The sequence below is a fragment of the Typopeltis vanoorti genome, chromosome 8, assembly GCF_054136105.1.
Source record: "Typopeltis vanoorti isolate ZY-2024b chromosome 8, IOZ_Tvanoo_1.0, whole genome shotgun sequence".
NCBI lineage: Eukaryota > Metazoa > Arthropoda > Arachnida > Uropygi > Thelyphonidae > Typopeltis > Typopeltis vanoorti.
This window is the reverse complement of record NC_143556.1, coordinates 23,612,534-23,639,140: the sequence shown is the minus strand read 5'-3', so window position 1 is coordinate 23,639,140 and position 26,607 is coordinate 23,612,534. Positions and strand designations below refer to the sequence as shown.

Below are 26,607 nucleotides of genomic sequence, written 5' to 3'. Positions count from 1 at the left end.
ACTATCTTATTGTCTTTTTTTTCAGTAGGTGTGTGATTGTGGATGCAAGAAATTATTTATATTTTTAGTCTATAATTTTTGATTAATTTTCTAATTATATCATAACCATTATAATAGAAATAATATCTTTCCCTTCAAAGGAGGATTTCTAAGTTTAAAAAATAACATGGTAAAGTAGTATTGTTATTTATATTGAGTCTGTAAGTTTTATTTTTATTCATGAGCAGAAAACTAAAGAATATTGATGTAGTTAACTCTGAAAAGTTAGATTTTGGCAGGAAGGACTGACTATGTGATAATAATTACATTCCTCAGGTTTTATTTTTGCTTATTTGTAAGTGAAGCAATAAGTTCTGGAATAGTGCTTATACTAAATTAAGCTTATGAGGAAAAGTCACTGAAAGATATCCACATATTAGAGTATTGATGAGATAACATTAATGTGGAAATTAACTTAATCATTTGTAGGGTTCTTCTTCAGCTTGCTGAACCTTCAAGGTCCTTTACTGCATGTGCCAACTTCTTCCATTCCTTTCTGTCTTGAACTGTTTCATTCCAGTTTTGAATTTCCATCTCAGCTAAATCTTTTTGGATATTATCTTCCCAATGCATCCACAGTTTACCTATAGGTTGCTTTCTATCAGGTTTTATCTTGAATGCTTGTTTAGCTCTTCTCTCCTCACCAGTTCTTTTCACATGTCCATGCCATCTCAATCTGCATGCTCTAATTTCATCATCTAGAAGTGGGGATCTATAGAGTTATATATAGTTCTTGATTATGTGTTCTTCTCCATTCATCTGTTGTATTATCTCTTACATGTCTATAGACTTTTCTGAGGATTTTATTTTCAAAGATCTGCAACACTTATGCATCATGGTCTGTTATGCTCCAGGTTTCTGCTTCATCTAAAACATTAGGTCTAATTGTCTTGTATATTTCTGTTTTCACTCTGCATGATAGAATTTTGGAAGATACATTCTATCTTTTATATCTGTACTAATCTTATTATCTTGAGTAATCGGTATTCCAAAATATTTGAAGGAGGTGGCACTATTAAATTTCAGGTTATCAGCAGTAAACTAGAGCTTATATTTATATTAAAGAGCCTAGTCAGGGACATTGCCAGTTCCCTTGCACATTCTTGCAAAACCCAAGCTGATATCCTATCTAATCCCACAGCTTGTATTTACATTGATATTCTGCAATATCCTAAGAACCTCCAATCCATCTACTTCTGTTCCCGCATTATTGTCTGTCACATATGGCCGCTAGAGGGATTCGTAGTGTGTAGTGTTCGTGAAAGCTCTGGATAAGATAAGTATTATTTTCAGTTATCGTTGATAAATTTATTTAATGTTGCGTAGTTTTGTTTGCCTTGCGTCTCTTAGTGCATCTTTTTGTGTGTTTTTGGTGTGTTATAATTTGATAAAATACGTTGCAAGTAAGTATGGCTCCAGTACGAAGGAAAATGGCGGCCAGTAATGATGGTTTGCCATCTTTATCAAAGAACGGTAGTATAAAAGAGATGATTCGGTGTACTAGCTGCGAAATGTACGCTTTGCAGAGTGCAGTCGGAGTGTGGTTAGATGATAATAAAGGAGTGAATGTGTGTAGAAAATGTAGGGAGAATGAGAAATTGAAGAGTATTTTGGATCGTGAGTGTGATATTTTTGTCAAACTTCAGAATGAAGAAAATAGGGATATGACAAGAAACGGCGAGGTTGTACCAGAGAATTGTGAGAGTGTGAACGTAGAAAGTGTGAATGATAGTATTAATGGTTTTACTGAGAATAAAAAAGATGAGATAGACGCAATGAGTGAGATCGCGATGTTGAATGGTGCGATACAAAGGCAAAACAGCAGCTAGAGCGTATGAGCAAAAGTCGACTGAATGAACCAGCCAATAATAAAAAGTATGACAAGAAAAATAGACGTATGAGTGTGAACATGAACAAAATGAAGGATAGAGTGCTGTATGGAGACTCGTTAGTACGAGGTGTGATAGTAGAGGATTTGACAAAATTGTACCAACCTGGTGCGACCATAAAGGATGTAACTGAGTCTATTGGAGAGCAAAAGGAAAGGATGAAAGAAATGATTGTTGTGGCAGGTACGAATGATTTGAAAGGAGACAAAATGGAAATGATAGAAGACCTGAATGAATTGTTTGAGGTAGCAAAAGAAAAGAGTGAGAGAGTTAGAATGTTTAGTCTTTTGCCACGGTATGACAGTGAAATGTTTCAAAGGAGGGCCATAATTGCGAATGACTTTATGCGTGGGTTATGTATGACGAGTGGTGTGGAATTTGTGGACGTGTGGAGTGAGTTCGATGGGCGAAAGGATCTATATAAGATGGATGGCTTGCATTTGAATGGTTACGGTGTAAGAAGACTTGAGAAAGTGTTGCTGAATGTGGTGGATGTGCAAATTCAGGGAAACTAGATTTGTTGGGGGGGGGGAGTAGAGATACAGTCCTTATGGAGGCAGTTGAATGTAAGAATGAATATAATATGCCAGAGCAAATAAGGACAACAAATCAGAGTGGGATAGTTAATATAAGGCATCAAGGTAGGGTTGGGGCTAATGGGGGTCTTAAATTCATATACACTAATGCTAGGAGTATTAGGAACAAGAAGGAAGAGTTTTTGGCCATGGTTGGCACTTCCAGACCACAGATTATTGGTATTAGTGAAACATGGCTGACTGTAGATGATATAGCTAGTGGGATTGAATGTGATGGGTATAGTGTGTTCAGGAATGACAGAGAGAATAAAATGGGGGGAGTATTGTTGATGATAGCTGATGAGCTGCAGCCAAGGAGAATAGACGTTGAATTGCAGGATAGAGAAAAGAGCACATTTGAGGCCATTTGGTGTGAGATTGAGGCTAGCAGAACAAAATATACAATTGGATGCTGCTATAGACCAGGTGATGGGAAAGATGGTGGTGACAGTATGCACAAGCAAATAGAAGAAATGAGTGGAAGGAGGGTGATTATTATGGGAGATTTCAACTATGGTCGCATTGATTGGAGTGAGGAGAGGACACACGGGAGGAAGGAATTGGATTTTATGCGGTTATTAAGGGATAACTATCTGCGATAGCATGTAATGGAAAATACTAGGGGTCAGAGAGTGCTTGACCTAGTAATTACATCTGAGGATTTGGCTGTAACAAATATGACCACGTTGCCATCAATCGGTGAGAGTGATCATAGGGTCTTGACTTGGGAGGTGGCTAAAGGTGTAGAATTTTCAATTAAGACAGGGTACATGTGGAATTATCGGGCTGGAAAGTATGACAAGGAGTTTGATTGGTTCAGTGCCATGGCATGTACAACTGCAAGGACTAGAAGTCGATAGTGCATGGGAGGTAGTTAAGAAGTGCTTGCATGAAGCAATGGCTGACTGTATACCTAGAGTTTGAATAATAAATCAACTAGGGGTTAAATGGATGAATAACACCATTAAGCTTGAGCTGCAAAAAAAGAAACAACTATGGAGGGAATTTAAGGAGAAAGGTGACCGGCAGGCACACGAACGGTATAAAGCGCAGGCCAGAAAGGTAACGAGTGTGGTAAGAAAAGCAAAAAAGGATTACGAAAGAACATTGGCCATGCAGGCTAAAGAGAATCCTAAACAGTTTTTTAGATATGTAGCAAGTAAAAGGAAAAATGTACATGGCAGAATGATTTTAAAGAATGCCGATGGTAGGGAGGTAACTGAATCAGTTGATATAGTTGAGTTACTATATCAACTGATTGAGTTACTGAGTGAGCACTTTGCAGGAATATATCATCCAGGTGGTGACATTGCAGAAACGAATGTACCAGTAGATTATACGGGAATTGTGGTGAATGAAGTGGAGGTGAGTAGTCTATTGCATAACCTCAATGTCAATACATCTGTGGGATTGGATGGTATACCAGCTCGTGTTGTACAAGAAGCAGCTAAAGAATTGTCAGTACCCTTGACCATTTTGTTTAATTTGAGTCTCGGGTCTGGGTTAGTCCCGAGAGGGTAGAAAAAGGGGAAAATAATCCCACTGCATAAAGGTGGTTCCAAGACTGCTGTTGTAAATTATCGACTGATTAGCATATCAGGAATCATTGTCAAGGTCTTAGAGAAATTAGGTAAGAAAAGAATACAGGATTGGATAGATGAAAATGGGATATTGTATGGGGGACAACATGGTTTTGTGAAGGGTAGATCATGCCTCAGTAACTTGCTCACATTTTATAACACAGTGACGGCTGAACTGGATAGGGGTAATGGGTTTACAGTAATACTACTGGACCTTGCCAAGGCTTTTGATAGGATACCACATAGAACCCTAATCAGTAAACTGGAGCAGATGGGGATAGATATAGGGTTGGTGAGATGGATAGGAGGGTGGTTGAAGGAGAGATACCAGAGAGTGGTTTATTCAGGAGTGGAGTCTAAAAGACAGCTTGTGACTAGTGGAGTGCCACAGGGCTCTGTTCTTGGACCACTGCTTTTCAATTTGTTCATCAATGATATAGGAAAGGATTTGAGAGGAAGTGTTCACTTGTTTGCTGATGATGCAAAGTTGGGTAGAGCAATTATGAGTGCACAGGATGTCAAAATTTTACAGGATGATTTGGATAGTTTGGAGGACTGGGCTAGGAAAAATGGATGTCAATTTAATGTGCCAAAGTGTAAGGTTATGCACTTTGGGGTGAAAAGAATAGCAGCAGTATATCGCATTGGTGGAACCGTACTCCAGGAGATTGATGAGGCCAGGGATTTGGGAGTGTTGGTGGATAGGGAATTGAAGTTTAGGGGGCACATTGCAAAAGTGACTAAAACAGCTCATCAAATCACTTGGCTTCTGAAAAATACCCTCCACAATATAACATGCAGAGACAAACAAGTTGTTGTTCCTCTGCATCGAGCCTTGATAAGACCACATCTGGACTACTGTGCCCAGTTATGGGCACCAGGGTTTCTTCGTGATGGGGAGGAAGTGGAGAGGATCCAGAGACGAGTGACCAAGATGATAACAGGTCTGTGGAATGAACCTTATGAGAATAGATTGAAGATTTGGGGGTTGCAGAAATTGGTCGATACGCGAAGGAGGGGTGATATGATTTAGACATTCAAATTACTGAAGGGTTTCTATAAGATTGATCCAGAAGATATTTTTGAAAATATGACTGGTGGTGGGAGGACTAGGGGCCATGAATGGAAGCTGGGCAAGAGCATGGTTGACAAGGGTGTTAGAGCTAGGTTTTTTACTTGGAGAGTAGTAAATGAGTGGAATAAGCTTCCAGAGTCTGTTGTGGGTGCTACGACCGTGAATGAGTTCAAGCCAAGGTATGATAGATACTATGTGAATGTCGAATAGTTGTTCTTGACATGATGTTAGTGCCTCCCTCGATGAGTCTGTCGACTCCTTGGAGTTGCCCGGAACAATAATAATAATAATAATATGTTAAAGTAGTAACCTCACTAGGGTGATATACCCTTGCAAAGTGGTCACTCAAATCCCAAAGTGTTCTTTTGTTATATAGCAAGTAAGAGGAAGAATGACTATGGAAGATTAACCTTAATGAGTGATATTCACAAGGACACTTTGGGATTTTCTTGGGACTGCTAAGCAAGATTTTTATTGTAATCTGATCTTGCTTTCCTTGCCATGCTGGTCTCCTTTCTTGCCTGATCCTTGTACTGTTCATGTTTTCTGATCACTTTTCTCTTTATATACCCTCCACAATATTTTCCTCTTCTGAAGCTTATGCTTAATGATATTACTCATCATGTTGAGGTTTAATGGAATATTATCAGCACTGAGAAAGGAGTAAAACTAATTTTAATACTTCCAATATTTTGTCTCCGTCAAGACATCTTCAGGGATTACAAAAAAACATTTTGTAACAACACACACACAAATACAATACAATAGTGAGTGAAACAAAGTCCTATCTAGATGGTGTGCCCTCTATGGGCATTTGCAAGTGGGCTAAGATATAAAGAGGAATCTCTGATAATTAATGTTTTCCAAATTTGGAGAAGTTAAATGCAACCGTGTTGCATTAAACCAGATCATACCAAGAAACTGAAAGAGTAGGTAGGGCCTGGCCCACACAAACCAACAGGAACGATGTCTTTCCAGCAAAATATCACAGGAAGCCATCCCTGCCGCTTTGAGTGTGACTGAACACCGATTATCATAATTCTAAAAGTTTTTTGACAATAAATGTAACTGACATTTATGTAAATGTCACTCAATTCACTTTGGAATTGGGGGAAAACGAACAGTACCATTTTTCAATATCCTCATTACCTGCTCACCATCAAACTATAGTTTTTCCAGTATGTAGAAACCTACCCATAGGACCCTCACTCATCATTTCTAAAACCAAGGCAATTTTATATACCAATGACCAGTGGTGGAGAAACAACAACCATACAAATTGTTTTTCAATTGGAGAACACTTTACACATTCACGGTTGATCAAAGCATATAAGATATACCTCAAAAAAATTATCAGAAAAATAAAAATACAAAGTTTCAGACCAACTGCTATTATCAAACACCCATGAATCTATTTCCCCACTTTTTTACAATGAACAAAAATTTTAAAAGATTACCTGCAAACTCTTGTAAAAAGGGACTGCAATCTAGCAATCCTATTACAGGCTAAACAAAACACATAACAGTAAATTGGGGATATCACACAATGCACTGCATGCTAACCACAAGATCAACTGAAACACTTTTTCATAAAACTGTTGGGAAAAAAGAATTAAGGAAACAGCAGAAGACATTACGTCAACCTAATCTCAACTGAAATTAATATGAATGGCACAACTTTTTCAAGGCTAATTAGTTATTTTATGATCTAAAACAACCTGTTAACCTAACTACAAACCTACCAGAATTCCAAATAATCTTATCATTCTCCTCTCCTTCCCCGCTTTTTCTTAACCAGCTCTCCCTCCAATAACGCATTAGTTTTCTTCTTGGCAATTCTAACTCAAACCCTTAGCCATATTTCTTTTTTGATTATCCTTCTCTTAGGCATTCTCTGCTTTATATCCTAGGGCACTACAATGGAGCCAATTGTGATAACCTTTGGGATTTTCTGCTCTCCTGATCCAAAGCGATATTCTTCCTGGGACAAATGCCTATATTCCCCATTCCCTAAAAATCCCCAACCCTTGATTTTCCAACAAATATGTTCAAGTTAAAAATGAAGCATGCAATCAATGGTTCAAGCTAAAACCTCAAGCCTCTCAGTCTTTTAGCTTGAGTTTATGCTTTGCAGTCTATAATAACTACAAAAAAATATGCAAATCTAAAGCATATTTATAAAAATTAAGTGGATATTAAATCCAGCATTATTTCAAAGTCGAATATAGAAACTATAAAAGTTTCGTATGAAATTTGACCAGAGAGCTTATGGGAATACACTTGCCATATATGGAATTATAGCCATTGATAAAAAAGATGTGGTGAAGTAGGAGTTAAGTGGTAAGAGCATTATCGTCAGAACAGATTTAGCTCTGGCTTTGTAAGTTAGTGTTTTTTAGAATATCATGTATCAAGCTAGATGATGTTGAGTGTGCAAATATATTCCAGTATGTGTGGATTTTTTATAAATAAAAAAAGATAATAAACCATTTTGAAGGTGTGTGACTAGTGTATCTAGTAAGAACAGACAGTTATTAGATTCCTTTTCCATTGTGAAGTGAATTTTAGGTCGCTGGCTATTTAAATACACTAAACATGTATCTAATGTGTCTGAATCATGTGGCCAAATACTATTTGGCCACATGATTCAGAAGCCCACATGAAACACATCATCAACAGAGTGCAGCGAAATCAGTGGCTGTGTCGAGTGTTTAGTTAAGTGTTCTATGTAGACATTGGCCAAAGAGGGGAAAAGGATGGTGAGCCCATGACTATCTCATCTAGTTGTTTATATATTTTTCCTTTCTATGTGAAATAACTTGCATGTACTGTAAATTGGAATAATTCAAATGTCTGGGGAAAATGTAACTGACAAATCAAGGATCTCACTTAATGGTGCATTAGTGAATATTGAAGGTTGGCTGAGTGGGTACAAATCCTACTTTGGGCATGAATGTTTGTCAAAGCTTGCTCTAGATGAGCGTGATAGCTCTGAGTAAGCAAGTTCTACCAGTAAGTCCCTAATCAACCAACCGACCTATTCATACTTTTATTTCTCTCTTGGAATTCAGTGTATGTAGCTGCTCTGAGAATATAGCTTTGCAAACTAAGAGAGTAAAATTATAAGTAATTAAGTAAATAAGAATATATTTCATTGAATACTGTGATATAGTGTCATTTACCCAGTTGAATTATAATTTTTACATTTGTATAAAAAAGGCTGAATTTGCAATGATTTTTTTCTTTTCCTTATCATATGGCTCATTAACCTTTTGCGTTTAAATAACTTGTTTTTGTATGAACTGAGTAATACTATGATATGAGAGTGATTGTGGCTAGCCATATAAAGACCTCTGTGAAGAAAGGATATATGCGGATGCTGAAAGTTTTTTCACTTGGTTAGACTATAAATTAAAGATGCCAAGAAACTATATTCTTGGTTTAATCCTTTCCAGGTGTAAGCAAACACAGTTTGCACATGAAACATCTCTTCACAACTGGACTAATATGAGAATTTTCACTACTTGTATATGGGAAATATATGACTTCTACATTACTTCAGCCTTGGGCCTGGCTCCCACTGATGAGACCTCAGTAAAGGTCGAAACTAGTATGGGTAGTGGCCCTTACCACAATGCATTGCATTATACACATCCGAAAGAAGGTATGCTGTGCATTATGGGATACTAAGGCAGTTGATGTGAAGTCATTAGCCTATATATACAAGTAGCCCAGTTGTGAAGATACTTCATGTGCAAACTATGTTTGCTTTCACTTGGGAGAGGATTAAAAATAGAATATAATTTATCGGCATCTCTAATTTATGGATATAGAATTACAAGAATTGTGATTATAAGAAACTTAGAAGATGGCTTGGAGCTATAGCATGGAATGAGGAGAAGAAAGAAATTCTGCTTGGAAACTGACAAAGAGATACTTAACAGCATCAATGTGTGAATTTATTCCGAAAGTCAAAAGGCTGAATAAGGTAGGTGTCAAATGGATGAATGAGAGGATAAAGCATACAATCAGGAAGAAGGCAATTTGGATTCAGCACAATATGAATAATGTTAATAATCAGTTGCACAAAGAGTATAAAGAGAGAGCAGGCCAGGAGAGTGACTTGGTAAGTGCAGTAGAGAGATTTTTCAGTATCTGGCAAGCAGAAAGAAGAAATATTATGGCAAGATAATAATGAATGAAAGTAATAGACTAGTAACTGCTATAGAGGACATACTTGAGGTATTCAGTAAGCAGTTCATCACAGTGTTTCATTCTCAGTGAATGAAATCAGAAGCTCAAGTGTAGAGAATGAAATGAGATAAGACTTAATGGCAGGCAAGCAAGAGTTATATGTAGTGTTGCCAAATGAAAATGACTAAAAACAGCTAAATCTTAAAAAAAAAAAAAAAAAAAAAAAAGTTCTAAAAAGGAGTTAAAAATAAAAATTTGAAGCTAAAATTTTAAAAGTAGTAGCTGATACTTTTAAGTTACTTACTGTATTCAAGTTGAAGTGATACTTGCATATAAGTGGCTAAATACATCTTCCATGTTGTCTTCTGCACTTAATTCACTCACGTTTTTAATTAGATTTTCAGCTTTATTATATGTGGCCATCGTTCCAATATTACTCAATGTTGATGATGGTAATGACAGCACTTGTTGTTATGCCCGAGGCCATACTTGACTGACAAAATAGCTGTCAGCATTGGCAATTCCATCTTGTTTCTTAATTTAGTTTTAACTACATTCATGGAACTAAAAATTCGTTCAATTTCCACATTAGAATTTGGCAGTATTAATAAATTTATTACACACTGAGCTATTTCTTTAAATGGATTCATTCCAGATGCATCTTTATATTCTCGTACTTCAGTCCAGAATAGCTCAGTGTTTTCTATATTTGTCCGTTTATTTAAGTGGATAGTATCGTACTGGTATTCAGCAGCAGCAGCAACATCTATTTCTCTTTTCAGCATTATTTCTAAGTTGGGAGTAGCAGGTTCTTTTATATGTTTTAGGATATTGTTAACAGAAAAAGAAGACATCATTCTTAAAATATTCAAGTTTTCAGGCAACCTTTGCTTAAGCTGTTTGAAGAGACCAAGAAGAAACTGTCTTGCTTTACTTCTAAGATTTCGCTCATCATTTTGCGTTATTTTCTTTTGTATCATCAACTCTGAAATTTTTCTTTCAAATCTGTAACCAAGATTTGGACTGAGATCCAAATAGCCATCAATCTCTGACTCTAGAGAGTCGACTGTAGATGATGGTAGCACTAACATATTAGCAATAGAGCAAATCAAACGAGAAAGGTCTTCAAACAATCTCATCTTATCTGCACTGTTAGATGCAAAAAATTTTGTTAACTTGCTGAACTTGAACTAGAACAGGATGCAAAAATAAAAGGTACAACAGATTCCTTTCATCATTGTACATCTCCCACAAAATTTGAGCTTTGTAACATTTCTCAATCACACTCACGACTTCGAAGTGAGTTTTTAATTCCAACCACTGGCTGAGAATTCTGCCTACTTGCAGGTTCAATGGAGAGCCACCTTGTTGTACATTTGCTTACAATTTTCAGAGGAGCATCATTTTCGTTGATAGTTTGATACAGCTCTTTGTATGCTGCTTGTCTTGAAGAAGAATGTGAAAACCACTTATATGTTTCGGCAACTAAAAATTCTAATTTTCTTGGGAGAGATTCTGCACAGGTGTGAGACATTGCCAGTTGTAATGAATTGCATACACATCTAATTAAAATTAAGGAGGGAATATATGCCTTCAGTTGTTCATAAACATCATTATTGACACCAACCATAACACTGCATTGTCTGTACCGATTGCAATGAGATTTTTAATGTCCAGTTTCTTGGTCAAGAGCTCTTTTTTCAGTGCAGCCACAATACCACTAGCGTTACACTTTTCTAGAACCACTATGCTCAGAAATGTATGCAAAATTTTGTTGAATTTCCTGCTATAATAAATGATGGCCATTCCTAAAATCTTATTCACTGTGATATCATTTGATTCGTCTATTAGCAAGCTGAAATTTTCATCTCCGATTTCATCACACTTTTCTAGAACCACTATGCTCAGAAATGTATGCATAATTTTGTTGAATTTCCTGCTATAATAAATGATGGCCATTCCTAAAATCTTATTCACTGTGATATCATTCGATTCGTCTATTAGCAAGCTGAAATTTTCATCTCCAATGTCCGCAATTAGATCTTCAAAATGCTCACTTAGAATATTCTTTGCAATTGCAGAGCACTTAGTTCGGTGCATTTTTACCTTTGGCATAATTTGACTGTCTGGGATGATATTTTTGCAAAGATCTACAAGATGATCGCAACTGTTGAATGATGAGTGACAACAAAGAAATAATGCTAACCTACCTTCAAAGTTCGCGGTCTCATCAGACTTTTTCACAAGCATATTTGTAATTGGAACATCCTTATATGGAACTGCAGCAAGATGTTTCTTAGTTTCACTATGCTTTACAAGCTGACAATATTTAGCAGCTATATCACATCTGCAAAACTTACAGTGGCCTTTTGTAGCATCACCAGGAACTTCACACAACCATTTACTAAACATTCCCATTTGCAATCACTCCCTCCTAAATTTTTGCTTGTAAGCTTTACTCATTTTTGAAGAAGAGTATACAACTCTTTACTGCAACGAATTACGATCAGTCATTGAAAACTTCCCACTCGTAATCATAACTACCAACCTTTAAAATGACAAAATGGCAGACTGTTGGGCCACGTGACTGACTGACATCATCATGCATTTGAAACGTGTACGATGCTCGTACCAAACGTACGATACAATTCCTTATCAAATTCAGAAAAGTTTTAAAACAATTTCTTTCTTAACAGTAAGTTATAAAAACAACTAAAAAGAGCTGAAACTAGTTCTGAAGGAGCTAGATTTGGAGCTAGGTACTAGATTAAAATTTTTGGAGCTAGGGAAGAAAAAAAAGAGCTAAATTGGCAACACTAGTTTTATGAGGAGTTAAGTAAGCTAGATGTCAATAAGGTAATAGGAATTGATGAGATGTCACCATATGCCTTAAAGAAATGATCCAAGCAGATAACATCAGCTTTGGCCTGCCTGTTTAACAAGCCTTATATGAGCACAAGTCCCAAAGGTGTGGAAGGCAGGTAAAATTGTTCCACTTCACAAAAGTGGTGATAAGGCTACAAAGTATAGGCTGATCTGTATATCTGGAGTTGTAATTATGAGAGGTTGGTGAGAGCTCAGATACAAAAATGGGTTGATAACAGCAGTATTCTCTTTGCTTGTCAGTATGGGTTTATTAAAGGGAAGTCATGTTTTACCAACTTGCTTATTTATTATGACAAGGTGATGAATGTATTGGAAATAAAATGAAAATAATAATAAAAAAATCCTTAACCTGCCTGCTCACCCATCCACAGTACTAATGTAGGTGCTACATTAAAAAAAAAAAAAAAAAATGCAGAAAATTGGTCAAAGAATTCAAGAAAGGGTAAATTTAAAAAAAAATGATACTATATGAGTGGCAACATGGCTTTGTGTTATACCTTAGTAATTTACTAACTTTTTATAAGAGAGTTTTAGCAGAGTTGGATAAAGGAAAATGGTTACATGATGATTTGGCTGGATTTTGCAAAGGCATTTGATAGAATATCACATGGAGCTCTGTTACACAAATTACAATGGGGATGGATATGACACTGGATGGCTGCTGGACAGATATCAAAAAGTGGTATATGGAGGAGCAGAAATCAATGCAAAAACAGGTGATTAGTGGTGTGCAGAAAAGTTCATTGCTGGGACCACTACTGTTTAATTTCTTAAATAAATGATATAAGAAATAAAGGAAATACTCATTTGTTTGCTGATGATGTGAAATTAAATAGAGTAATAGTTAATCAAGGCAATGTGGAGCGCTTGCAGGATGATTTAAATAGGCTGTCAGCATGGGCAAAAGATAAAGGTTGTCAGATTAAGGTGGAGAAATTTTAACTATGCATTTTGAGATAAATAGATTACAAGCTGTGTACCACATTCATGGAGCTATATTCCAGGAAATAGACTCAGCTAGAGATTTAGGGATGATTGTAGACAGAGTTAAAGTTTAGATAACATATTGCAAAATTTCCTAAGGTAGCTCGTAAGATTACTTAACTATTGAAGAATACACTAACAAGTAGAGATAAGGAAGCTGTTATTCCTTGATATAGCCACATCTGAATTACTGTGCTCAGGTCTAGTCTCTTGACTTTCTTGGGAATGAAGAAGTTGGGAAGAAGATTCAGAGGCGAGCGATCGAGATGGTGAGTGGCCTGTGGAATGTTCACTATGAGGATAGACTGAGTGTGTGTTAGATTGCAAAAGTTGGTTGATAGGGAAAAAAAAGGAATTATATGATAGAAACATTTAAGTTACTTAAAGGATTTTATAGGATTGATGTAGGGGAAATGTTTCAGCACTTAGCTAGTGAGGGCAAAACAACAGGTCATCCTTGGAAGTTGTGTTTATTTATTCTCATGGCAAAGAATACAATAGATATTGTGTTGATAGTTTGAATTTCCCACAGTGAGTATTTGGACTCATGGAGGTGTCCATGAGTCCAAATACTCTATATGACTTGGGTTTTTGCCATGGTATCTGATGACATTTCACATTAGAGGGAGGGATTGGGTTTGCAAAATAAACTTGACATTGATTTGGAGAGTGGCTGGCTAACAGGCATCAGAAAGTGATGTATGGTGGTGCTAAGTATGAGAGGAAGAGAATGACCAGTAGTATACTTCAGTCATTGTTGTTGAATATATACATTAATGATTTTGGAAAGGCTCTCGAGTGTGATATTTGGTTATTTGCTACTGATGCTAATTTAGTGATAATGAATTTTAGTTTGATGTTATCAAGCATAAAGTTATGCATTTTGGACAGAGGACATTACATGTTTTGTATTATACAAATTGGAATTTGGAAGTAGTCAATGAAGCTAGAAACTTATGGATTATTTTGGACACAGAGTTATAGTTTGAGTCACATTGCCAAGGTGTGTCTTTGCATCAAAAATAGCACTGTTAACAAGAACACCAAATTATAAGGCTTTGATAGGATCACATATGAACTGTTATTATGCAGATATGGTCACCTGGATTTCAACAAGATTGGAAGACAGTTGAAAAAATTCAGCAGCAAATAACTAAGATTATAACTGGCCTAATAGACTGAGGGTGTGGTCTGAGAAATAGACGGAAAGGAGATATGATAGAAATATGAGTCAGTAACAGGATCCTGGCAGTATAGACACAAGTGAGATTTTGCAACCTATGAATGCTGGAGTAGAGCTCAGGTTATTCCTCCCTGGAAGTTGGTTAGGGTATCGTTAGGAATCATGTGAGGTCTAAGTTCTTCTTGTGTTGTGTGGTGAGTAGCAGAATTGGCATCTTTGGTATATGTGCTCAGAGAGAGAGAGAGAAAAATGGTATAGATATTTAAGTATGAATGTTTAAATGCCCCCCCCCCCCTCAATTAGTCCGTGGATTATTTGGAGGTGTGCTTTTGCAATAATAATAATATATAATATAGTGATATCTTTTTGAGTGTATGCACACATACACAGTAAATAAATAAATATATATATATATATATATATATATATATATTTTTTTTTTTTTTTTTTTTCCCATGTAGCTCAGTTTTAAGATATGATAAGCATATTTAATTTCATTCATCACATTTTTTTATTATTCTTTGCTATATTTTTTATTGCATAATTTTTTTTCCCCTCTTTTTGATTTACTTAGGTTCCATCAAAAATAGATGCCTTTATGTGCTATGGACCAGCAGTTCCTAATGGATATGGCTGTTGCTATAATCCTCGATCAAAGTGCATTAATTTTGGACTGTCAGCTTGTAATAGCAGTCCAGAAACTCATTCTAGTAATTACATGTCATCTCTTATAGATAGTCTAACAGATATGCATGATATTCTGCTGAGGGTACAGCAATCAAAACTGTGACACTGGGGCTTATGTGTTTGGTATATTTTTCAATAAGATATGTCAGGTTGCTTGCATACTAATGGTATGTACTAATCCATCTTAATCTTATGTTGATATAATTAATGTATTATATTATGCCTTTTGATATGGAAATTCCCATTTAATGTAAGTCAAAGGAACCCACTTTTTTTTTTTTTTTGCTTTTTTAATTACTTTTTTCTTAACTTGCTGGTTTTAAGCAACCTTCAGCTGTTTAAAAAACATTGTTCTTTTTTCTCCTCAATCACTTGCCTGTACACATGGCAGAGATGTACTATGGTTATTACAACCAGCTCAAGCTGAGTGAATAACATAACCCGTCTACTTTCTAACCAATAGATTGTGGGCTTGAATATCATTGCCAGCATAAATGATTATGAATAGATGTTAGATGATAAGTGAATTTCATCACCCTGTGTGATCCCCTGTTCTACTCATTGAAATCCCCTTAAGTGGCTGAAAGTCTTTTTTTTTTTTTTTTTTTTTTTTTTTTCTAACATAGAATACTGTTGTGATCCATAAATAACTATTATAATTATTTTGAAAGACAGTCCCCCCCCCCTACACACACAAAAAAAAAATTCATTTCACTGGATATGAACTAATTAAATCTAAGTGAAGTGGTTGAAAGTTTATTTTTCACTTGGTTAGACTATAATAAATTTAGTTTAATCCTTTATCCAAGTGTGAGCAAACAATGTTTGCATCTGAAAGTATCTTCAGGACTGGGGTAAGGTGGTACAACACCGGGAAACTCGTTGCAAAGGTGGAGCAAGCTAACATCACTCCTATCTCAGTATCTCCCATAATGCAAAACGCATCTCCTTGCGGATATGTATAATGTTATGCATTAAGGGAAGGGCCACTACCCAGACTAGTTTCGACCTTTATTGAAGTCTCTTCAGTGGGAGCCAGGCCCAAGTGGAGATATGTTTTGCATTATGGAATATAGTGGGATAGGAGTGATGTTATCTTGCTCCACCTTTGCAACGAGTTGCCCGGTGTTGTACCACCTTACCCCAGTCCTGAAGATACATTCAGGCGCAAACTTTGTTTGCTCGCACTTGGATAAAGGATTAAACTAAATTTATTATAGTCTAACCAAGTGAAAAATAAACTTTCGACATCTTTCTCTAAATCCAGAGTAATTTAATAAAAAGGTGGCACACCGTTTGGCAACTCCTATAGGTGGAGATGACCTTGCTAATGCTTCTCCTTGGTATCTCCACTTGGGCCTGGCTCCCACTGAAGAGACCTCAATAAAGGTTGAAACTAGTCTGGGTAGTGGCCCTTCCCTTAATGCATAACATTATACATATCTGCAAGGAGATGTGTTTTGCATTATGGGAGATACTGAGATAGGAGTGGTGGTAGCTTGCTCCACCTTTGCAACAAGTTGCCCGGTGTTGTACCACCTTACCCCAGTCCTGAAGATACTTTCAGGCACAAACTTTGTTTGCTCACAGTTGGATAAAGGATTAAACTAAATTTATTATAACCTTAGTTAAAGTATATTAAAATTGTATGATTAAATTTTAAAAGACAATAACCAAACTTCCAGGCTTATCCTAAATACTACACTTTTAAATTCATTTTGTCCTCACACTTGAAATACTCAAGAATTGCCTTCTAAAAACTCAAAAACTTGCTCATCACACTTCCACCCACCATATCATTAATGAAATTTTCAGAGATGACCAGCCTGTTCCTCTTATCCCTTCTATGTTATGAAAAAATCATCTGCTATCTATTTGGCAGATTCTTCTCACTATCTTATTATATATCATTCTTTCCAATAGTCACTGTCTTTGTTTGCACTTCTCCTGAGAATCCTGATTATTATCTATGCATCTCTGCACTTCCTTTCTGTGCTTCTGTATCATTAAATACATGCAAAATGGTCTATGTTACAGTCTGATCAAAGGCATTATAGAAAGAAAATGCCCAGTTCTTTTTTCTATTTGTAAGTGTCTTTACCATAGCAGCAATCCTCTGGCATGTTTTCATCACTTATTATGCGCCTGGAACTTAAATATTCTGTTTGCCTTCACTCTTTCACCAAGAATTTCATTCTCACCAGTACCATTATTCCATCCTCCATTCTCCTGAAGGGTTGCTGCATCATCAAAGAACAATGGAATATCTTCTTCTAAACCATTTACTTTTGTGCAGTGGTGCTATTTTATCTTCCCCATATTGGCATTCTCCCTTAAAATTCACATTAGATTACTCACTGTTTTGAACACTCTTCAACCCTCCCACTCCCACACACACACACACTTCTAATCCCACAACTCTTTCCCTCTGGAATTATTTCACTGAAACTAATCCAAAGCATTATATAAAACAAATCAGACAGTCATTGCTGACCAGCATAGTGAGAAGAAGAAAAAATTAATGCAGAGAGAGAGAGAGAGAGAGAGAGAGAGCATATTAGGAAGACATCTTTTCAAATAACTGTCAACAGGCTAAAGACAGTTAACCCAGTTAATAATAAGCTGAAAGACAGACATTCCTTTCTTACTATGCAGCTTCTGGATATCTTGAGCATGGTCCATTTTCATTTTAAGAAACTTAGAAGGTAAAGGATTTGTTCTAGTGGAAAGTTACCTTTAGCATTTTAATGGCATTGTCTAGGACTCAGTAGTTTGCTCCAGCAAGTTCAGTATAATAATTTTTTTTCTTTTTCCCTATGGTAAGAGTTGACTTGAATATATATGATAATTTCTAATTCCACTATCACCCAATAGATAGCTATTGATTCATTGAATATTCTGAAACATACATCAGCCTGCTAATAAATTGTCATGCATTTATGAATTCTACAAAAAATGTCATTAGTTAAGATTGATTAATATTAATAAATTATTAATATTTTAAAAACTAATTAAAAAGATTGCTGGAAAAGCTGCTGGTTTAAACCTTGCCTCAGCTGCCCACACTATTAATATACTATAGGTTTGCAACCATTCATTGGGTATAGTCACATAAAAAAAACAACTAATTTTACTCTTAATTATATCATTACAACCATGTCATAAATAATTAATCAAAGAAACCAAATGTTAGAGAAAAACTTTGTGCCTTAATTAATCTCTCAACTAGCTAAAGGACTTGAGCTGTTGACTGATCAGTAATAAAGTATTTTAGTCGTCTTCCTAAAATATGTAGTTTTGTAAAAACTTGTAATTAAAATATGTATATATAATGGTATGTTTTCTGAAAGTTTTGTCAATTTTCAAGATGTTAATATTTTAACACATTCACGCTGAGCTGTCTCTTGCATCAGGCAGCAACTGACCATATATTCTCTCTCCTGTATTGGGCAGACATATTTCTTACAAATTTTTCAATATAATTAGTTTTTATGCTATAAAAAATCGTAATGATATTTCAATTCATAAAAAAAAAGAAGTTTACTTTTGAAAATTTGCATTGCATAAATAGAATGGTTTTTGTAGCTAGTGAAATATTGGACACTTAGTTATATTTCAATTTTATAATTATATCATTGCACATTATCTTCCAAAATAAAAGAAAATGAATCCAACCATTAAAATCACTCATTCACCCTTTCCTCTTAATTTTAGCAGTATCAATATTGCCATGTGACCTTCGGAAGAAAAATTTATTTCTAATTATCACTTCATTGAATGTGCAGTGAGTTTACATATATTGATGGTGAATGCAAATACTAAACATACATACAGAAATGCAATCAACCATTGTGTAAAATAAATAAATGTTAGTTTTATAAAGTAATCATATATAGGTAACCCTCGTATAACGCAAATGTTAGGTTCAATAGAAATGCCGCATTATATAAATCGTGTTATGCGAGACTCAGATTACATGGAAAAAGTAGAGTTAGGTTCCTAAATCGTTTTTTTTTTTTAAATTATATAAACAACAATGACATACCCAACAAAAATATATTTTTCTGGGAGTTTTCCCAGAAATAATATACATATTTTTATTTAATTCTTGTAATTTATGTAAATTAAGAAAACATAAACTATGAAACAAATATATAGTATAAACTTACAATTTGTAATTTTATATGTAAATTTCATTGCACATAATAAAGTGCATATTTTAATTGTCATGACTGTCTTCAAAACGAATATTTCGTAAATGTTCTTTATTTACGAGTGGCCGGAAGTCGTCATCACTTGAAATCTCTGGGACATCATTTGTATAATTCTCATTGCATACTTCGGCTGGTTTAGTTATCAAGAAGTCAGTAATAAGACCTTGCTTACCACTAGGCTGCAATTTTTTTATTAAGTTCATAATATGGAGCTAAACAAATATCCAATTGTCTCGTGAATTTTTCGGAGCCCTCGTTGAGGGATCATTATCTGTAAAATAGCTTCCTAACTTTCTTGCCAAGTCCAATCTTTCTGCTAATTTCTTTAAACTGAATTTTTTAACGGATTCATCACAATTAGAATCTTTGACAGAACTTTCCCTGCCATTTGGTTTGACGTTATCTATTAATTGTACCAGTTCCTCCTAATTTACATTCATTTCCTCATCAATTAATTCACTAATTTCATTTCCCACCATATTGCAAAAGCCCTCTAAGCAGCCATTACTATAGAAATAATTTTTTTACATAAAAAAAAAAAAAAGCATTACATATTGTATGTAACTCACCAGGAAATAAAGTGCTCAGCTTGAGATGAACACACTTATGATTTTTAATGCGCTTTCCTGGCAGAAAACAAAGACAACTTTCAACAATAATTAACACTTTACATGATAAACAATTGATGTACACACGTGCTAAAGGGCAATTGATTTTTAAGTCACGCGGCAAAAAATATATGAAAAGATAAAGGATTACTGCAATTTTTAGACCACGTTATATCGAAACTGCGTTGTATAAATACCGTGTTGAACAAGGGTTGCTACAATTTGTAGACCGTGTTATACGATGGTTACCTGTACTTTCATTTACAAAAGAAAAACTCTGCAATATGATATGTTGAATTCCTGTAACAAATAGTCTCTCATGTATATTAATAGATTTTGAATAAACTGTCATGGTTTATTTCTAAAGGTATCAGGCCTATGTTATATATTATAGTATCCCTTTACTAACTTATAAGATTCTATAATATCCCCTCTCCTCTGCCTGTAGCTAAACTCTGCAACCCACTGACCCTCAATCTATCCTCATAGGGAACATTCCACAGACCTGTCATGAGCTTGGTCACTCGTCTTTGAATCCTCTCCACCACCTCCTGATTTCCAAAAAAATGCAGGTGACAAAATCTGTGCATTAAACAACGTGGCCAAATCATAGCCTTATAAAGAGGGATAATAACCTCTCTATCTTTACTTGTCAATGTGTTCTTCAGTATCCAAGTAATCTTCTGAGCTATTTTTCCAACTCTTGCAATATATCTTCTGAATTTCAAATCTCTATCCACCATCACCCCCAGATCCCTAGCCTCTTCAATTTCCTGTAAACTAGTACCATCAATATGATATGAATTGTATAATCTTTTCATCCCAAAGTGCATTACCTTACATTTTACAACATTGAATTTGACAACCTTTGCTCACATTGCCAATTTATTTAAAACGTCTTGTAAGATATCTACATTACCTTTATCAACTATTGTTCTCCATAGTTTGGCATCAGCAAACAACTGAATGTCTCCCTTCAAATCTTTTGCTATATCATTAATACACAAATTAAAGAGTAGTGGTCCTCCACTGCTCTTTAATCCTAGGGCACTCCACTAGTTCCCCTCATTCACCTTGATTCCACTCCAACATACACCACCCTCTGATGTCTATCATCGCCCATCCTCCCATATCCATTCTCATTTGCTCCAACTTATGTAATAGTTTTCCATGCAATATTCTGTCAAATGCATTTGCAAAGTCCATGAGTATCACAGGGGGAACATTTTCTTTTATCCATTTCTGCTGTCACCTAATTAAAAAATGTGAATAAATTACTGAGGGGACCTACCTTTTACACAGCCATGCCGACTCCTATAAAGTATCATATTCCTATCCAATCAATATCTCATTTTACACATGATATTCGTTAATTAAATCCTACAGTTTTGCAGATATATATTGTAGTTTAGGTCTGACATATGCAACATCAACATGACTCGCATTCTACATTGCAATGTTAATGTCCTATATTAAAATTCTTGTGTATATTTTTTCCACTTAGCTGATGATATTAGATAACAAAGCACAGCAGTATTCCTTTTTTTTTTTGTTATATTGATTTATAACAACAATACAGCCCTATTTAATTAGCTGTTTCAATATAACAGTTTTTTCTGGTCCATTCCACTCCAAAGTCAAAGTATGAAAACCCATTGCTGTTCTTAGTATTGGTTATTATTAAAAAAAAAAAAAATTAGATCCTTAAGGACTTGATTAAGAAAAAAAATATAATGAAATAAGGTCTTAAGCTAGTGAAATTTTAATTTTCTTGTATTATAAATGGGATCAATGACTTAGAAATTTGCTTTCTCCAAAAAATGTGATATGCTTGTTTTAATATGTTATACTGCAGCTTTTTAACTTCTCTATTATGGATAGATATGTATGTTAAGGGAAATTTTAAATATATTTGAAGCTAGTGATACTGTAAAGTTGATTTATAAAGAGGCAGAAGGATGAAATGAATATCTAGTTATTTTTAGAAAAAATATTTACATTTTACAATGATTTTAAATGTGAATTAATGTCAAATATTTTTTTCTTTAGAATTAGACTAAAATTTTACAACTCTGAAAAAAATCATACTAAATGTATAAACTGAGTTATTACCAGATCAACTATTTTAACAAAAAACTGAATTAAAACAAGGTTTTATAATGTCAGCTTTTCTTATTTTTTTTATTATTAAAGCTATAAATTATGCAAATTGTTTTGTCTTCATTTAAGAACACTATCCTGATCCCTGTCTCTTTTTATTAATGTGATCCAATGATATAATTACTTCATAATACCCATCTGAGAAAATTTAGAGTTTGTTGTAGGAGAAGCTAAAATATTCATTACTTAAAAATTGAAGATTGAATTAAATACACATGATGTATAAAATATAAAGTTACTCTAATTCTGTAGTACTGGATAAATTTTTGATAACCAAGTTACATCAGAGATATCCAGTTTGTTCACAGTTCACAGTAATAAATGTTGAAAAAGCAACATTTCTCACTGTGAACAAGTTGGATAGCCCAGATGACATCCACCTCCAAAAATGAATGCTATCTGCTTCCTTAAGGATTGGTGATCATGTCATTAATTCTCTCTGGGATTTTCTTTCATTGAAATTGTATACAAGCCATTTCTAACAAAGAATCACATGAGACCCTAATAATTATTTTTTAATTCACATTAGCAAAATTAATGTCCATATCTAATGTAAGGTTTGAGAAACATTATCTCCTGAATGTTTTGCATTAGTAAAACTCTGAGTTGAATATATATATTGTATATATATAGGTTTTATACTAAAAAAAACTTCTTGATCTTAGAAGATTCTTCTTTCTCATCTATCAGATGATAGGTTGAGTCCCCTATGAAATCTTGACCATCTGGCTCTCTCTCTGTCGATTGATAATTGTGACCCTTCCTTTGAAGACTGTAGTCAAGTTCTTTTTGGTCTGTCTTTTGATCTTCCTCCAATAATTCCATTCAAGACTATATTTGATAATCTCTGGAGGTGTGCAAATCAAATTACTTGCTGTTTAAGAATTATTATTATTGACACCAGACCTCCATGGAGCCAGGGTCACTGTGGGAGGCACACTGTTACACACAAAATCCATCAAACCATGAATGTCAATGTATCGACATTCACCACAGTGTCAGGCAATGCATTTTACTAACCAACCACACTCCAAAGAACCTGCTCCTCTCATTCTATGAAAATATTTTTTCACATTAACCATTTATTAACTTAAATGCCTCAATCATGTCCTTTCTCTTTGTCCTATTCACATGACTTTGCAAACTGCATTCCTCTCAATCTGTGTTCATATCCCCCTCATTTCAAAGACCTTAGTCTTCTTTGGAGCCTTTCAGTATATCCTCATCGCCATGAAAACTGTGTGACAAAATCTGTGCACAATAATCCATACGAGGCCTTATACAATGGAATCAGAATCTTTTTTCTATATTGTCTTCTGCATCATTTGCCATAATCTGATATGACTTCACAACTTGACCTCAGAATTTCAGATCATTATCCATCACCACTCCAAGGTCTCTCATCTCAACTTCCTTCAGAATTTCCCCATGAAGTGTATACTTTGCATTCCATTGTTGCCTACCACATTTCCAAACCGTACACTTTGCAACATTGAATTAATTACAGTTTCATACTGTTACTCAAGTATACAATATATATTCAATCCACACTCCCTACAGTTCTGCATCATTTGGAAACAACTGAATATCACTAGTTAAACCCATTCCAATATCACTAATATACAAATTAAATAATTATGGTTCCAAAACAGACCAGTGTGACACTCCGCTAGTTGCTTTCCTTATCTGGGATACTGCACCCCATACATGACCTTGTTATCTATCTGAGAGCCAATTGCCTATTCAATGCACTAATCTTTTGCCCAATCCCATCTTCTCCAGATTAGCTATCAACTTGAGGTGTAGCAGTCTATCAAAAACATTTGCAAAATTGAAGTCCGATACGTTCGTCACCTTGTTATAGTAAATAAGCAAGTTGGTAAAACATGACTTCCCTTTAACAAACTCATGCTGACAAGCAAAGAGAATACTGCTGCTATCAACCCACTTTTGTATCTTAAAAGCAATATTATTATTATAAAATAAAGATAACTATACAAAACAACTACAAAAACAGTTCAAGAAAATAACCTTTAACTGTTTCTGTAGTTGTTTTGTATAGTTATCTTTATTTTATAATAATAATATTGCTTTTAAGATACAAAAGTGGGTTGATAGCAGCAGTGGTGTGCACCTGTTTGGTTGCTGTTTAATTTGTATGTAAATGATATTGGGAAGGTCTTGAATGGTGATATACAGTTATTTGCAGATGATGCAAAGTTGAGAGAACTATGAGGAGTATAATGGATGTTGTTAGTCTTGCAAGTGGACTTTGAATAGATTTTCTGAATGAGCGAATAAAAAGGAACAGTTCAACATAAAGTGTAAGGCTTTATAGTTTGGGAAGAAGAGATAGGGTGCATAGTATAAGATTTGTGGGGCGATATCTTAGAGAAGGTGGGGGAGATGAGGAATCTGGGGTGTTGGTGGATAAGACCTGAAATTCTGGAGACAATTTTGCTAAATTGTGAGGACAATGCAGTGCATTATGGGAATGATAGTGAAAACACTCGCATTTAGGAGTAAGTACATCACGATTCCACTATATAAAACTTTGATCAGACTACTGTGCACAGATTTGGTAACCAGGTTTTCAAAAGAATCAAGAGATGTTGGAAATGGTTCAGAGGTGATTGACTAAAGTGGTTTCTGGAATGCTGAGTAATCAAAAGGTATTGAGGAAATGAAAACTGAAAGTCTATCAGATAGGACAAGTGTGTGTGTGTGGGGGGGGGTATTACCAGATTAATGTGGATCAGATTTTTCATAGATTGGGTTGGGTCCAGGAAGGGATAACATGAAGCCATGCCATTCCTGGAAGCTGTATAAAAATGGCTTTTTATACAGCTTGTATAAAATGTAATAGGTTTATGCATCTTCTTTTCACTGGAAGCAACGCTACCCTTACTTTGAATTGTATCTGCCATTATTAACAACAATAAAATAAAACAATAGTCAAACAATTTATAATTCACCATTCAACACTGAAACACAAACAGATATAGCAAGCAATGAATGTCATCAACAAACAGTTATGACAACACATTGATTGGTTCATGGAAACATCTTGTTGCTAAAACGTCGTGTGAGTGAAAAATGGACAGCAGTCATAACTGAAAAGAGTCGTATGAGTGGATCATTATAAAGTGAAGCGGCATAGTTGGGGGGGGGTATTACTGTAATAATAACTTTAAGGTATGCTGCTGGGAAGTGCAAGTCTTGGGGCCAATGAATGCTTTTTGTGTTATCATTAAATTAAAATATAATCACTGAAGCTTCTTGGTTACATCAATTTAAAAAGAAAAAAGTAGTTAATGACTTTCTCACAAGCAAACAAAAGAAGTTAGCTGTTAGAAGATTTCTGAAGGAGAAATATTTATCAAAACAAACTGTAAACAAAAACAGTAGTTTCACTTGAATATACAAGTCTGTTTTTTAATGGAAAACCATTTCCTGAACTGTATATAACAAATCTCCTTTCAATCAAATGGAGAATAATAATTCCTCTTCCATCCAAAATAAAATATTTCTTTTGTACTGTTCCCAAAATAATAATTAATTTCTTGGAGTGTTTAAGGGTCACAGCTGTTTAACCGAGAGGAGACCTCCACATAGCCTTTAAAGGAATGCGGAGAACTGACCAGGGCTTCTGACCTAATGTCCAATCCTCACCTTCTCATAGTGCACCCTGTTGGGTATCTATCTGGATACTGAACGAATGAGGATGGGCTGGAAATTTGGGATTTAGCTGACCAAATTGTATTCTTATTGGCTTAAACCAATATAGAAAATGACAGTACAACATGACAAAATTTGACGCTGGCTGGGGTGTCACCCGGTTAAACAAGGGCCCCCGTTGTTTTCGCCAGGAAACCAGGGTGAACATCGAAAAGTCAACTACTGGAACAAATATGAAAGCACACCCCAACTCAACATCACCAGAGTTAAAGATCGGTACTATCAACATAAGAAGCCTGAATGGCAAAGAAATGGAGCTAGCTGAGGAATTAGATAAGTACCAGATTGACATAATAAGGGTGACTAAAACAAAAAAAAAGGCAAAAACTGGTGAGATCTTTCTGAGCAATAAATACAAAATGTTATATTCAGGAAATGACAAGGAAAAGGAGTAGCCATAATATTCAACACAAAATACGAGGCTAATCTTGAATGGCAGTCAGTCTCAAATAGAGTGATGTGAGCTAATATCAAAATGGGGAATTGGACAATGAGACTTATTTGTGCCTATGGTCTATGGTCCCACAGAAGGTTCTACTAAGGTAGAAGTGGAGGAATTTTTGGATGCTTTAGAAAAAGCAACTGACACAATGAAAAAGGAAAAGTTAGCCCTTGTTGGGGATCCAAATAGCAGAGTAGGAAATGATCGTCAGACATACAAAACTATTTTGGAAAAATTTGGAGAAAAGAGCAAAGCTAATGATAATGGCAAATACCTGTTGGATTTCTGCTCAGGACATGGACTGGTTATTACTAACACCATGTTCCAACATAAAAATGTGCACTGGCTGATAG

The 26,607-nt window shown here is 35.2% G+C and overlaps 1 protein-coding gene across 2 annotated transcripts in view; it reads left to right on the top strand.

Annotated features, from left to right (window-relative positions):
• LOC150103851 (carnitine O-acetyltransferase-like) overlaps positions 1-26,607 on the top strand; it is a 323,106-nt gene that overhangs the window by 282,361 nt on the left and 14,138 nt on the right. Inside the window, exon 14 of one of the 2 annotated variants that reach the window (XR_016548716.1) lies at positions 14,980-15,259. Coding sequence is in view for 1 of the 2 variants with exons in the window: in XM_090397151.1 (XP_090253277.1) it covers positions 14,980-15,195 (216 nt within the window). In the remaining variant the exon portion in view is untranslated. Of the gene's footprint in view, positions 1-14,979; positions 15,770-26,607 lie in introns of those variants that run through there. The other variant, XM_090397151.1, reaches the window with a different exon arrangement.